Source organism: Danio rerio, chromosome 1 (genome assembly GCF_049306965.1).
Source record: "Danio rerio strain Tuebingen ecotype United States chromosome 1, GRCz12tu, whole genome shotgun sequence".
Lineage (NCBI taxonomy): Eukaryota > Metazoa > Chordata > Actinopteri > Cypriniformes > Danionidae > Danio > Danio rerio.
In genome coordinates, this window is record NC_133176.1 from 36,850,091 (window position 1) to 36,867,156 (window position 17,066).

Here is a 17,066-nt window from a genome sequence, read left to right on the forward strand (position 1 = left end):
CACAATAAACTGTTGAATAGTCATTTCCACCACTGTTATTTCCATCACCACACACATTTAAAAAATATATATTTATATATTTAAAAAGTTGTCTTCACACAATAAAAGTGTATTCACAATGTATAAGTTCATGCTCTATTTAATATACAAATTCAGTTTTATTTTCTAAAAAGCTCTTAACCAAATTAACATTAAATTTTAGAGTGTGACAGGTTTACAATTCAGCTTACAACTAATTTATTTATTTACAAATGTATAATTATAATAAATATATATATATATATATATATATATATATATATATATATATATATATATATATATATATATATATATATATATATATATATATATTGTGGAAAGACTGGTTAAACTAGATACAAAAATGATCTTAGACAAGGGTTGACTGCCATAATTTATTTCATTTTGAAATAAAAGCAGTATGTTGAGATGTGGTGGAAATTAAATTTGTTTAGTTCACAATGAAAAAAAATGTTTCTCTTCTTATCTAAGTTTTTCCTCTGACAGATCTTAAAACTAGACAAATTGTTTAAACTTATGAGGTTATGTTACAATAATTTTTGCATACATATATTATAGAGGATAATATAATAAGACACAATTTTAGTTAACTGGTCATTGGACAATAGTGGTCTATAATAAAACTTTCACCAGAATATAAATAAAATAGGGAATTCTGTGAAAACAAGTGCTAAAATTTTGTATTTATATAAAATTCTAGTTTATACAAGTGCAGCTGAAGTGGAGGTTTATGGCTCAATGCAGGAAAAAAAAACCTAATACAAATTAATAGATACTAGCTAATAAAGTTTGAAAAAATAAATGCCTAAAAGTATGTTTTTGGATTTTTTTTTTTTTTTTTTTTTTTAGCCAACATTTTCTCACTTTCATAAAACTGCAAATAAAAGGTCACAGCATATTTTATATCATCCAGTTAAGTATTATTCAGAGGTAGGTTAAATTATTATATTATATTATATTATATTATATTATATTATATTATATTATATTATATTATATTATATTATATTATATTATATTATATATGTGATGAAAATGTAACAGTTGAGATGTTGATACACATACAGTACGAACAGAAATAGTGTGTGTTATATGCAGCAATTCAACACATAATTAATCGAGGAACAGATCAAGCTTCTTCTTGATGTTGTCGAAGGCGTCTTTGCCCATATAATCAATGTGTCCTGCTTCCCACATCAGTCGATGCTGCAGATCCTCCTGCTCTGCTTCTGCTGCCGCCTGCAATGAAAGAGTCTTATGATCAAATACAACTTTAGTTACAAGAAACATATCAAATTTAAACTGATGTGTAGTTCTGGGGGAAACACTGGTGCATTCATTATGACTGCAAAGGCAAGTCTAAAAATTGCTCTAAACTGTTGCCATTAGATGGCAGCATACACAAACGCACTGATATTTGCAAGCGAAATCTTTATCTCAAATTATAAATATTATCAGTTATTATTATTTAGCCATTTAAAATCAGTCAGTTTTAAATAAAGAATAAAATAAAATAAGAAAAGGTTGCTTTGTAATATTTACAGTGAATATTTAACATAAATAATGTTTTAATTATTTGGTTTTTAGAATAATATTAATACTAATGTGAATGGGGCATATTTATAAAAATATTTAAGTTTATAAACTCACTTTGGTCATGCTTCAGACACACAAACACACACACACACACACACATATATATATATATATATATATATATATATATATATATATATATATATATATATATATATATATATATATATATATATATATATATATATATATATATATTTATATATATATATATATACGATTGAAATCAGAATTATTACCCACCACCCCCCCCCCTGAATAATAAGCCCCTTGTTTATTTTTGTCCCCAATTTCTGTTTAATGGAGAGCAGATTTTATTCAACACATTTCTAAACATAATAGTTTTAATAACTCATTTCTGATAACTGATTTATTTTTTCTTTAACATGCAGACATTCAATAATTTTTGACTAGATATTTTTCAAGACACTTCTATAAAGATTAAAGTGACATTTAAAGGCTTAACTATAGGTTAACTAGGCAGGTTAGGGTAATTAGGCAAGTTATAGTATAGCGATGGTTTGTTCTGTAGACTATTGAAAATTACTAGCATATAGCTTAAAGGGTCTAATATATTTGACCATAAAATGGTTAATAAAAAAATAAAATAACTGCTTCTATTGTAGCCGAAATAAAACAAATAAGACTTTCTTCATAAGAAAAAATATTATCAGATATACTGTGAAAATATCCTTGCTCTGTTGAAAAAGGGAAATCTTTTTTAAAGAAAATAAAACTTCAAAGGGGGATATTCTGACCTCAACTGTATGTATATACAATTATGCCACACATAAGAATGCCACATTCACATTAATTGACATAATACTAAAATACATTCATATGAATAAATATATTATGAATTTATTTATTTGTTTATTGGTTGGTTGTTTTTATTGACATTATAATACGCTTGCAAAACATACCTAAGATAATTTATATGATGTATTTTAACCACTTAAAAAAAGATCACCGACAACAAAATCCAGTGACTTTTTTTCTATGATCCAAGTAAATCCGCTTATTTTCCAACATACTGCTTCTCCAGTGGCTCCGGCAGAGTCTTCATCAGCTTTTGGTTCTGTGTGCTCAGATGAAGGGCTTACAACTAGAGCCTCTTCAGTCTCCACAGCAGACAGAGCATCAAAGAGAATATTCTGAGATGACAGACAGACAGATAAATAAGTCAATAAATAAATAAATAAATGAATAAAAAAGATCTTGAAAAAGAAAATGAAAAGCACTGCATGTATATTTACAATTTATGCAACAGAATTAAAACTAAATTAGGATTCAGAGGTGGGGTGGGCAGGATATAATTTACATTTCTTTACATTGCTTTAGCCACGTATAATAATTTTAAATGCACACTGCAAATTATTTAGAATTAATTAGAAATCATAATATTGTGTGATTAAGTGTAGCTTTTTTTCCTCCATTTTGTATTAAGTAATTTTAATCATAATGAGTTCATCAGCAGGCGACGCGGTAGCGCAGTAGATGGTGCTGTAGCCTCACAGCAAGAAGGTCGCTGATTCGAGCCTCGGTCAACTGCCTTTGTCAGTTGGTATTTCTGTGTGCAGTTTGCATGTTCCCTTAATGTTAGTTTATGGAAATGCAGTTGCTCATTAATATTTGATTACATTAATTTAATGTTATTTCATGAATATCTGCAATACTCAATTCTGACTGGTTAGTCACAAAATCCTATTGTATTTTATTCCAAGATAACAACCGCTGAATAACACAAGTTCATCCAAGAACTTCCAGGCGACCAACAGTGAATACATTCACATCCATCTATTTACATCCTCATTCATTCATATCTGCTTGACTGTTTAATTTTAGTTTTGGACTATTTGGCTCAATCTTGTAAATGAATAAAGTGTGGGTTAGTATATGCTCCATTCAGCCAGCTTTACATTTTTGACTCTTTGGCCAGTTGTGACTGAATAATGCGCAGGTTAGTGTAATTTTGTTTGCGGTGTAATAAGATCCTGGGCTGCATTTCCGAAAACCATCACCAACTAAAGTCGCAAGTTCCGTTGTAACAAACATAGTTCATTGATTTGGCATTTCCCAAATCCATCATTCCAATGAACATTCGCAAACTGCATCACAAACTTGTATGCTATCAAAAACACTTCTGGAGCTTTAGTTAGAAACATAGTTCCTGGCTGTGTTCTATTCCCAGTTATCCCCCCTATTCTTTTAGATCATTCTAACTTTCAAATTTGCATTGATTAAAAAAAAAGCATTAAAGTCATCACGCAGGTGTAATTTAGTTTAAAAGATTTTTTTACATTACAGTTTTAGTGATCTTCATGACTACAAATGCACTCCCTTCACTGTGCATTTTGAAAACATTGATGTCATTTTGAACACAGCCATGGCTCATGATGAAAGCTAGGTGACCTATTATTTTAAAGCAGAATTTGCTACCTTCCAAAGCTTGTGAAAAAAAAAAAAAAAAAAAAAAAACAGCATATGGTAATCATTTAAATTTATAGTGGGTTATTTATCAAGTATTTGTACTGTATATGACATGGGCCTGTTGGTTAGAACATTTCTGCAGTGGTTTGCATGTGTCAAATTAAAAAAGAAATAATAATTTCCTAATAAATAATAAATATTAAATCTCATTTCTTAATAAATAGCCTTATTTATTTATTTATGTATTTATTTATTTATTTATTTATTCATTCATTTATTTATTTATTCATTTATTTATTTATGTATGTATTTATTGCTATATGATATTACAATACGTGTTAGGTATTGTAAGTGATTTTATATTTTAGACTAGAATATGGCCTATTCTGAAGAATATTTGTAAAGGTATCTTAGGCCCTATGTGTGCCGTTTACATATATTTCAATTAATATGAAAAGCGAGTGCATGTTTTTACCAAAAGTAATATTGGACTTTTTTATGCGTGTGCGTTTAAAACAATAAAAATTGCACAAAAAATTATGGAGTTCTTCACTAAAAAAGTTGTTACAACCCTGTTTAGAGTATCATTCAAACGACAGATTTGCAACAGAGAAACCACGGGTTTTGGGAACCACTCATCACTACATCATTCTTTTCCCAAACAATGCATCATACTTTGATAGTCCAGCCGCGGATTACATCGTTTTTTGGGAAACACACCCCTGAATGGTTGTTTCTGCAGAATAAAGCCTTTCTAACTTCACAAGCATGAATTTGTATTTAAATAATGCATTAGTAAATGTTGACCTATGAATAATCCTATTATATAACGATATTAATATCGTCCTTTTGTTAAATTAGAAACTCTCTTCAATATCTTGTGTGCTTGCATTATAAACAGCGCTCTGTGTGTTTGGCAGTCATGTGAACGGGTTAGTGTTGTCTTTGTGTTGTATGTGAGTCACTGTTGGGTGTGTCACAGACTGGTTTGAAAGCCCAGAGGAAGAGATACTTTTAAAGGAGTTGGAGTTGAGTCACAGAGAGACTCAGAACTGCGTAAGCTTATTTGTCACACTTCCTCATTTTTATTCTTAAACCTTCACATCGCTGGATAAACAGTGGATCCTGCAATACCACTTACTGTTTCCTCAGGCTTTTTAGAGGAGCTTATTGTCAGTGAATCCAAAGAGAGATCTTGGAGAGGTGTCTGTTCGGTGTGCTGGGCTTCAATGCTTTTCTTTTGGCTTTGTGGTGGAGAATGATGCGTCTGTGGGGGAACAAACTGCTGCGCTGACTAAAAAATAAATAAATAAATAAATAAATAAACATGATGATGAATGACTGACAGATTAATTATGTTTTGTATGACAATACTAGATGTTATATGTCCAAAAATAAATAAATAAATAAAACATAATTTAGAAGTAACTGACTAAGTACTGTTCTCATGTTTTGCGAAGTGACCGCAGTGTGAACAGTCATGTTGGATTCCATTTGACTTTTATAATCTTTGAGTGACATGCTGCAAACATCATCTACTCTTTAATAGCACACAGGGCTAATACTTTAGCACAAAAAGTTGGTTCTTCAATTTGGAAAAACAAACATGAGCACAAAACTGGCGCTAGTTAAATAATTATTAACCATTAACCTTTTAAAAATATGCATTGTTCAGTTAGATTTAACAACAGTGCACAGGGAAAGCATTCATAGCGCTTCCTTTTTCCACATTTTTTATGTTACAGCCTTATTCCAAAATGGATTAAATTCATTTATTTCCTCAAAATTCTACACACACTGCCCCATAATGACAATGTGGAAAAAAAAAGATTTTTATTAAAAATGAAATACCTGACAAATCACATGTACATAAGTATTCAAAGCCTTTGCTCAATGGGCAGTCCTGTTTTGGAGGTCTACAGACATTTTTTATTTATTTTTTTGTCTTCATGCTTGGTTTGTGCTTTGACATGCACTGTCAACCTTACAACCTTATATAGACAGGTGTATGCCTTTTCAAATCATGTCCAATCAACTGAATTTACCACAGATAAACTTCAATTAAGCTACTGAAACATCTCAAGAATGATCAAACAGAATGTACCTGAGCTCAAAGTATGTCCATAAAAGTTGCATAAAAAATAAATAAAACGCACAGGGCTATGCAAAACAGCTGTAATACATTTAATAAATTAATACATTAATAGAACCAAACATAAAAGACTACGATATGAAAATGATTTGAATTTAAAAATTAACAAATTTCATTAATCTTTGCTGAGTTCACCACACTATAGGGGTCAGAAAGATGCACACTGCACTTGTCATAAATCACAAATGATCAGTGTTTTCAATAATAATTGACTTATTTTAGGTTTTGAATGTCACTTGCCTAGTGAAGGCTTGCTAACTTTACAATCGCTTTCTCTGAAAAATGTCTGAGACATCATTTTCATAACACATCATTTTTGTTATTGAGTTTTTGTCTGTTTACTTTTTCCCCCAGAAATACTTTGGTCACACTTTACAATAAGGTTCATTAGTTAATGTTAATTAATGCATTTACTAACATGAACAAACAATGAACAATACATCTACTACTGTATTTGTTCATGTTAGTTAACGTTACTTAATGAAAATACAGTAGTTCATTGTTCATGTTTACTCATGGTGCATTAACTAATGTTAACAAGCATGGACTTGGATGTTAATAATGCATTAGTAAAAGTTCAATTATGATTAATAAATGCTGTACAAGTGTTGTTCATGATTAGTTCATGTTAGTAAATGCATTAACTAATGAACCTTACTGTAAAGTGTTACCAAAACTTTTTTTTTTTTTTTAATCTGAATAATTAGTATGTTGTTAAAGGGATAGTTCACACAAACATGAAAATCTTGTCATCATTTACTCACCCTTGACTTGTTTCAAACCAATTTTAAAACAAAATTTAGCTTTTTTTTGCCTTGTTCTGTTGAACACAAAAGATATATTGAAACATTTTAAAAACCTGTAACCACTAACATTCATAGTAGGAAAAACAAATAAGTCAATGGTTTCAGGTTTCTAAAATTCTTCAGTACATCTTCCTTTGTGTTCAACAGAAGAAAGATACTCAAACTAGTTAAAATAATTTAAGGGTGAGTGAATGATAACATTTTATTTTTTTGGTGAACTATCACTTTAATGTTTGGTATAGTTTACAATTTTGGTTTCTAATTTCCAAGGGATAATTCAATCAACAAACAAACAAAAAATAAATAAAAAAAGTATTCCCTGAATGCAGTGTAAGTCACTTAAAAAAAATAGTTGTAAAGTGTATGTATCACTACTATTAAATACCTGAAGTGAATGTAGTCTTTTATACTCTTCATTGTTGTCCTCCATTTTAGCTCGTGTCTGTCTTTGACTATAATACTCCACCCACCATAAATTGATGAATTGCTCAAAGTTCTTGCTGTAATCCCTAAAAGATGATTCATTGGCAGCCTGTGGATCATATGGAAGATGCCAGGGTTTGGTTCCTCCCAAGAAATGGACAATTTTTGCATGGTGGCCATACCTGTGCAAATGCAAAATTATTTCTTGGCTATATTAATGTATTAATAAAGTAAGATATACGAGTAGTTAACAACCAGTATAGAAATGAATAACATCAAGAATTATTAGCATGCTCATGTAAAGAGTTTAAGGGAAACTTACTGGTGAAATGCTGGCAGATATGTGTAGACAGCACTGGCTGTCAGGTTGTACACAAATGGCAGGTGCTTCCTGATATCTTTTACTGCCCAATCATTGAAGAAAGTGTTTAAAAGACCCTGGTCTCCCCCTGTACACGACAGATTGTGGTTTATTAATGTCATTTAGATTAGTATCTAAAGAGCCTGAAATGAGCGAGTGAGTGTGAGAATCCATTTTTGCTATTTTAAAGCAGTGGTGAGGTCAGACATGTTTAATTGGGTGGACCTAGGTAAAAATAGGGTGGACCTCCATACCTACATGCTTCTACCATATAAAAACTAGTTTCTTATACTATATGTATCATCTCTGAGTAAAAAAAAAATCCATCTCCAATTTTGATACTGAATTACTTTCTTCTTTAATAAGCTAGAACTAAGAGAAAATGAAAGAAAATTTGAAAACATGAACTACTGTAGGTGTTTATTTGGCTGAAAAATATATTCTCAATAAAACAAGAGGCAACCACTGCACCTTAATCAAAGCTTGAGCAATTGTTTATTTAGGTTAAATAGTTTAAATTTCAAAATATAAAAATAAAACTTTTTTTTTTTTTTTTTTTGAGACTACGCTACATAAAACACAACCACATAAAACATTTGGCAGACTGAATAAAATGCTAATTCACTCTCTGCCAGTAGAAGGGACTAGTATGAAATGCTCTACAGAACCCAGTAGTAAGTTCCAGCACAACTGGAGGCTGCAGTCACAACAGGCTGCAGTTTCAGGCAGGAATGTGTTACAGTGAATTTTTTCTTAATCTACCCAATAGGATGACATAGTGAAGGCTGAACACCTGCAGCAGGCAGATCTACAGCCCAGATGGTTTTACAACCCTGTTGGTCCTGATCTGTCCAGTATGAGTAAAATACAGCAAAATATTATATTATATTACCTTTTATATTTACACACTGTAAAATCCAAAAAGCTAAGGTAACTAAAACCATTTGAGAACACTGATTGTAACAACCCTTTTAAGTAAAAACTAATCCCAATGAGTACTGAGAACTTCAACTGTTTAAGTAAATGAAGCAATTTGAGCACAGTAAAACCCAATAAATGAAGAGAACTCAACCAACTAAGTACTGTAAACAGTTACTCAAACCGTTTGAAGAAACCAATTGCTACAAACAATTTGAGTTAAAAAACTAATCTATATGAGTACTGTGAACTTACTCCATTTAAGTTAAAGTAATGAGGTATTTAATTAAGTCATTACCTTCAAAACTGAGTTTAAAACTCTTTTCAAATGAGTAGAATTAACTTTCAGTAAATTTTGAGTTCACTACACTTTTTTTTTCATTTTATTTGATAAAGTTGACTGGATTTTACAATATACTTAACTGTGTGTTTTGACATTACATTGACATATTTGCTGTGAGTGTTGCGTTTAGGGGTGTAGGGCCATATAAGAAGCAGTTTTTGATTAACCCCCTTGCTTGCTGTCTATGTTGTTCAACTAGGGCCCTAGAAATGCAGTGCTGAAACTGCAGCCTCTCTGATTGTGCAGCAACATCATTCTCGCAGGTGCCAATTCAATTGCACTTAACCTACACACATTTAAGGAAATCCATTGACACACAAATATATTAAATTAAGTCATACATAGTTTAGATGTTCATTCTAACTACAAATAAGATCAAAATAAATTTTTTCAGACCTTAAAAAATAAAATAAAAAACATGAACATGCAGATTAGAAAACAATGAAAACTACCCAAATATGATTTAAAAACAGGAAAATGGTCAGCATGCATGGAGCATGATTAAATTATTAAATTATTAAACTATGGTATTAAATAATGGAATCATTTACCCCATACAACAAAAACATGTTCCTCTTTAACAGGTTTTAATTTAAAGAGGATTGCACAAGCAATCGCTTCAATGTTGGTCTGTAATTTTGTAAAAATTGTATGCATCATTTAATTTTTTTATAGTTGTGTGTGTATGTGACTTTGTCATTTCGATTGTGTGTATTATTACTCAATTATTCATTCATTTTCTTGTCGGTTTAGTCCCTTTATTAATCCAAGGTCGCCACAACAAAATGAACCGCCAACTTATTCAGCACATTTTTACACAGCAGATGACCTTCCAGCTGCAACCCATGTATGGGAAACATTCACACACACATACAATTTACCCTACCTAGTTAACCTGTACCACATGTCTTTGGACTGTGGAGGAAACCCAAGCGAATGCAGGAAAACATATAAACTCCGCACAGAAGCGCCAACTGAGCCGAGGTTCGAACCAGCGACCTTCTTGCTGTACAGCAGCAGAACTACCTACTGCACCACTGTGTTGTCTGTGTATTATCATTCACTTGTAATTGTAATTTAGCATTTGTTGTAATGCAATTGTTTTGTCAGTCTTTTTATTATTATTATTATTATTTAGATTATTTGGGGCTTGTTGCCTCTTTCTGCACATATTAATTTATGTGCAAAGGGTTTCTTTTTTCTGTTTTATTCTAATATTTTTGTATTCCAGTGCAAATAAAGTAAAATAAATTATATAAAAGGCTCTTAATGAGTTATAAGTGTGTTTTGGGCATACCCTGCATTATCAGAATCCCATCTCCCATTCCCTTTTAAAGCCAGTTGAAGTCATGTGCATTTCTTATTTACATGGTGGGAATGCATCACTTGATAGCAAATGAATCTGCATGTGCATGAGGTTAAAGCATGGACTTAAGCAAACTTTACAGACTTTACCAAAGCCCCCCGAGGTGAAAAATGCAAGGAAGGAGGTAGCAGTTTTAATATTTTTTTGTAGTCAAATAGTAATTCTTTAAATTTCAATCCTTTCATTTTCCATGTTTAAAGATGTTTTTATGCTGCTGCAATTCCCTGTGTGTGTGTAATAAGCAATGCATACATGAGTTGTAGACCTGTCTATAGACGCATAGTGTGAGTGAGTGAGTGAGTGAGTGAGTGAGTGAGTGAGTGAGTGAGTGAGTAAGTGATTAAAGATACACCCCTGTTTAAAGTTTCTTAATTTGTTAAGTCCCCAAATCTCCATTTATTTTACCAAAAATAAAATAAATGTATTTAATCATGTGATGGCTGAATTTAAAGACATTGTATGATCCTTTGGAATGTATTCTAATATGCGTAATTGGTCCTTAAGTATTATTCTTTATTATCAGTGTTGACAAATTGGATTTTTAATATTTTGTGGAATTGTTGTATTTGTTTAAAGATTCTTTTATGAATAAATCCAACAGGAAAAATATGTTGAAGCCTTCTAAACATGCTGGCTTGTTCATTTCAATAAATTTAATAAACTCTTGTTAAAAAAGAAGTCATTTTAACTTTTAAATGGTAGTGTGAATGTGATGCTCCTGTTGTTTCTGAAGATTAAAAACACTAATATGGCAAAGCAGCCTTTGAGGCTAATTAGTTCCCACACACTTTGAGCGCCACCAATGTAGCCCCAACTTAAAAGATCTGAATGTAATATAAGCTAAATATAACTGAGTGACTCACCATCAAAGCTGCCGTGCTGTGCGGCGTGTTCCAGTATTTGTGTGTGAGTATTCAGGGAGGGCCGAAACACAAATACACCAGTGTTGAAGCAATCCGGCCATCCTGGATCAGGTGCCGCAGACAGTTCTTCATATTCAAATAGCTCATCCACATTACACAGTACCTACAGCATAATGACACACAATTTAGGACCACTCCACTTACTGTTTCAATTGATTAAGATCATGTGATTAACAGATGATTAAGAATGTATTGACGGTATGTGGTTATAGGAGCAGCAAAGGAGTGCTAGGTGGAAAATTAGTATTAAAAAGCATAAAAATGTTACAATTTCAGTTTTATGCAAAAGTTTGGCCACCCTTGATAATTTTCATAATTGTAAGCTATAGCCTGCCGTCTGTTCAAATCAGCAATTTCATGTGGATTCATTTTATACATATAGAAAAAGCGGCATTTCAGTTCTGACTATTTAATCAACAGATGCAATGCAATTTAAGCCATAACTAAAACAAGTGGGTGCATAAATTTGGGCACCCCAGCAGAAAAAAAAATCACATTAATCCTTTGTACAGCCACTGTATTATAAGTCTGATGATGCTTTTCAAAGCCAAGTATAAGTTGCTGAAATCTTGCTGATGGAATTTTGGACCATTCTTCCTTGCAGAATTTCTCTAGTTCAGTTAGGGTTCACGGGAGCCGAGTGTGAAATCAAACTTTTCAAATCAATCCATAGATTTTCGATGATGTTCAAGTATAGGGACTGGGTCATTGTCCTGCTGAAACATCCAACCCTGCAATAACTTCTGACTGATTCTTGAAAATTGTTCTTCAGAATCTGCTATTATTGGGTGGACTTCATACAACATGACAAGGTTTCAAGTACCTGTGTTTGCCACAGATTCCCACAGCATGATGGACCCTCCACCATATTTTCAGTAGGGAGCAAGTCCTGGAAAGCTGTGCTGCTTTTCCACAGTATATTTTTCCAAAATAATTCAAGCTTGTCCAGAAAAGCCTTTGAATACTTTAAATGACTCTTCTTGTTGGCAGAATGCAGAAAAGTCTTCTTCATCACGTTCTATTGATCTGTCCTTTGTGAAGAGTTTGCTGGATTGTGACACAATCTATAATGACATTATTAGCAGCAAGATGTTCCACTCTTTATAGGTCATGCTTCACCTTTGCCTTTCAGATATTTTTCTTGGTCCAGCACATCCTTCCTTCACAAGAACTGTTCTTGTGGCCTTCCATTTTCTTATTATATTTCTGACTGTGGAGATGGAGACTTTAAACCTTTGAGATAGCTTTTTGCATCTTTCTTCTAATTCATTTTAATCAATTATTTTGGGTCATTAAGAAGTTCTTTTGAGGTTCCCATGTTGCTATTTTCTGGTTAACAATAGGGAGAGGCACAACCAGCAATCAGCTATCTTAAATATCCTTATTTCATCATTGTTTCACCGGTGTTAGGATTGTCAAGGTTCACTGAGTAACTCAAATATAGTTTGTGTTGTAATTATTCAGCAATAAGTGACTACAGGTTTTAAAATGCACACAAAAGAGTGGGTGCTCAAACTTTTGCATATCCTATTTTTCAGTTTCAATTTAATTTCACACATCTCAATACTGCTACACTACTCATTTCTGTCAGAAAAACACAACATTATTTAACTTTCTCTAGAAACTGAATTTCACTGTGATCTTTTACAAAGGAAGAGCACTTCACTTTGCAGCCACAGAGGGGTGCCCAATTTTTTTTTTCCACAAAACTAAATATATTTATAAATTTAATTGTTTGAACATTTAAATAATTTAATAAACAAATAATAGAAATGCTGCGCCGTGAATTGTTTATAATGACAATAATTATTCTTGTTCAAAATAAACATAACAATAATTTTGTACACAAAGAAAAAAAAATTACTTGCATCTTTACTTTGATCTGACATACAGTTAAAATCAAAATTATTAAACCCCCTTAAATTTTTTTTTTTCTTTTCAAAATATTTCCCAAATGATGTTTAACAGAGCAAGGAAATGTTCACAGCATGTCTGATAATATTTTTCTTTTTGACAAAGCCTTTATTTTGACTAGATTAAAAGCAGTTTATATTTATTTATTTATTTTTTATTTTTTTTATTAGCCCCTTTAAGCTATATATTTTTTCAATAGTGTACAGAACATTATACAATAACTTGCCTAATTACCCTATCTTACCTAGTTAAACAAATAACTGAGTTAAGCCTTTAAATGTCACTTTAAATGTCTTGAAACATATCTAGTAAAATATTATTTACTGTCGTCATGGCAAAGATAAAATAAATCAGTTAATATAAATGAGTTGATTGAAAATATTATGTTTAGAAATGTGTTAAAAAAAACTTCTCTCCTTTAAACTAAAATTGGGGGAAATAAAAAGGGGGCTAATAATTCAGAGAGGCTGATAATTCTGATTTCAACTGTAACTGTGATATTTATTAAGTACTCACAAGTGTGTCTGCATCCAAGAACACACACTTGCTGTACTGCGTAAGGGTCCAGCAGTGTAGTTTGGTGAAGGTGACCCCCAATTCAGGACGTCCCAGCCAGGCGAGATGAGCCTTGTCTTTACTATCCAACACATCAACTACAAAAACCTCATCAAAAATGTCCTCCAGAGCCAATCTAGACAAACACATCGAATGAGGCAAAGAAGTTAAAGACAAAGATAGATTGGAAGTGACTTAAGTATTACATTTATGAAAGCCACATTGTAAAAGTCAAATGTACAAAAGGAGCTCAATTACTTTTAATTGCTCTTCTGTACGGAACATCTTACTGTTATTTTACAATGAATGATGGAGGTAAGTTCTTCTCTCACCTGGATGATCTAGAAACATCGGGGGAAACCATCACCACTATCTTCCTTGACGTTCCATGTCTGCGCAAACTTTTGCCTACTACTATACATCCCATGCTATAGGCATCTGTAGTGGCCAGAGTCACAAAAGCCTGAGTCTCTAAGAGAAGATAAAATACAAGGCAGAAATAAGAAAAGAGAGCATATAGAATGTTCAGCATTAATTAATACTCCACCTTTTTGAAAATTAATATTTTGGTACAATTTAACAAAAGAGTTTTATGAAGTCACAGTCATAGTCATTAAAATAATAGCTTGATCACCTAACATCTTTGGACAAAGAAAAATAATACATTCATATTCTAACAAAAATGGGAATAAAATAAAACACTGCAAATGTTCAATTAATTGTGTAATTTTTTTTTTTTTTGTTTCTCTTAATTTGTCCTCTTTTTTAGAATTTTATTTAAAACTTTCCCTTACATATTCATTTGGGTGTACACATTTTTGTTCAATTATCTAAAGTTTTTGTTTGTTAGATTAGCTCCAGGTTTGGCTTTGTTACTGACTATATATAATGTATATGCATAGAAAATATTGCTTATACATGTAGAAAATAATATTTTAAAAGATAAATCTGCGGACGGAGAACTTATTTATGCTAAGCACTGTAAATGCATTGGACCAGTTTGACCATGTGTGTGTTTATATATATATATATATATATATATATATATATATATATATATATATATATATATATATATATATATATATATATATATATATATATATATATATATATATACACATACATACATACATACTGTATATATAAAGTCTTTGTCTAGAATGATTGTGACATTTAAACAATAATAGTAATATAATACATAATAATAATAATAATAATAATAATAATAATAATAATAATAATAATAATAATAAAGAAAAACAACCATGTGTGTCAAAATGTTTTGATTGACAGTACCAGGAAAGTATCAAAAGCATCCAAGGTCTCATGTTTAACTCTGTGAACCATAACATATTCACCTTGCACTGTGATCTGGTTACTGATATGCACAACAAATCAACACATTTGTTTTCCTGACCCACTTTTTGTCGTCCTTTATGTCAGTGACAAAGCTTTGTATGACCCTTCACTGTCAGTGATTGAACCAGTGGATTGGTTCAACAGGCATGACATCCTAGGCTACTATTATTTGACAGCCCAGCTTGGAATATCAATTTGGTTCAAACCACCATTTTCAGTTAAAAACAGGTTTGCTATTGAGTAAAATCACATTACCAGACTTTTTACCTATGTACAGTAATAGTCTAAGAGCTCTTGGTTATGAATCTACACATATTTCAAGCTTGTTTTGACATTTGGTCATAAACAAAACGGGAAAAATCCACTTACCAGCCATTTCTAGTTTTTTTTCGCGTTCTTCTTGGAGATGAGGAAACCTGTACGGTACAATTTCTAGTAAGTAAATATTGCAGTATTTAAATTAAATGACTAGATCATAGAAGAGCTGTGCGAAGTCTTTCAACAGCAGAGCGTCCTCATATGTTCACTGACAGTGGAAAAAAAAAAGCTGTTTGAAGCACGCGACTAAGGTCATTCAACTCCTATTACTATCACTGTACATGAATGAGCAACTACAGATATTGATTACACAATTACAAATATGGAACTCAAAGAAAAACATGTGCGGCACAGAAGGGAGAAAGACTTACAGTATAAGATAAAAATTATAAGATATGTAAGCCTATTAGTGTAGTCAGCTTTTAGACTTATTAGCCCAAAATGAGTTTGCTGTAATCACTATTTAAAGAGATAGTTCACCCAATACACAAAAAATAAAAAAATAAAAAAAATAATACAACTATTGGATCTACAGTTGACTATTTGTTACCAGAGATGGGCAAAAATACATTGAAATGTATTTTAAATTTAAAATACCAAATACCTCAATTTTACATTATCAAAATCAAATATCAAAACAAAACTATAATACAGCAGCCACAACAAGTTTCAAAATAAAATATTGTATTTTGAAAATACTACAACAAACTATTACATGAGAGTATAACATCTTTAAACCTTTAATATATTTGATCAATCCACTAAACACCATTAAACTGAGCAAGTTTAAGTCAGCCACTGACTTGTTTTTTTATTTGGTTTTATTTTCTTGGCATCTACATCAGCAATTCATCCAAAACTATTATATGTGCAGTTTACACATTCTCACAAGCTTTTTTAGTTCTCCCTTAATCTGGAAAAGTCTCAGTTTAGCCCCTTAGTGAACACCAGTACAGCATCCTTAGGTGTGTTATTATTCTGAAGTTCATCTGAATTTTACCTGCAGCACTGAGACTGAAAATGGTTATGTGCCAAAGGCTCCATGTCTCATTTCTTAAGTAAAGATGCATAATTTCCATCCATACTACAAGCGTTGGCCACCTTCATAATATATTTTCTGTTCTGACCTCAAGCAAATAACGTTCAAGGTTACAGAAGTAACCCTTCGTTCCCCGAGGAGGGGAACGGAAGTGCCATAGAGTGGATTGATTGAAATCCACGAATGGGAGGATTCGGTTCAGAAGCCGCTTGTCTGAAAGAGTAATGAACGGGCCAATGAATGCAATGAATTGGCAGCGTAAGCTTGCACAGGTGTACTTCATTGCCAATTATCCCAGCATATAAGCACACCTGGAGCGAGCAAACGCCATCCTTTTAAGCTGAAGAGACTTTAAAACAGCTAAGGGACAGTCATTATGGCGACAGAGTATGGCACTTCCGTTCCCCTCCTCGGGGAGGGGGGACTTAACCGTGGCGGAATAAGCATATGGGATCGCCTAGTGGGGATCACGCATAGCAGGCACCTTTACCCAAAACGCGGGCTGACCAGCAGGCAGA

At 32.1% G+C, this 17,066-nt stretch overlaps 1 protein-coding gene across 1 annotated transcript; it reads right to left on the reverse strand.

Annotated features, from left to right (window-relative positions):
• Positions 1–891: 891 nt before the first annotated feature.
• Positions 892–15,725, reverse strand: gyg2 (glycogenin 2). The gene is given in 9 exon segments (NM_001145576.1): positions 892–1,281; positions 2,673–2,792; positions 5,210–5,362; positions 7,412–7,631; positions 7,772–7,898; positions 11,301–11,463; positions 13,791–13,965; positions 14,162–14,300; positions 15,561–15,725. Coding segments are annotated over 9 exon segments (1,230 nt in total). The 5' UTR covers positions 15,568–15,725; the 3' UTR covers positions 892–1,155.
• Positions 15,726–17,066: the final 1,341 nt, after the last annotated feature.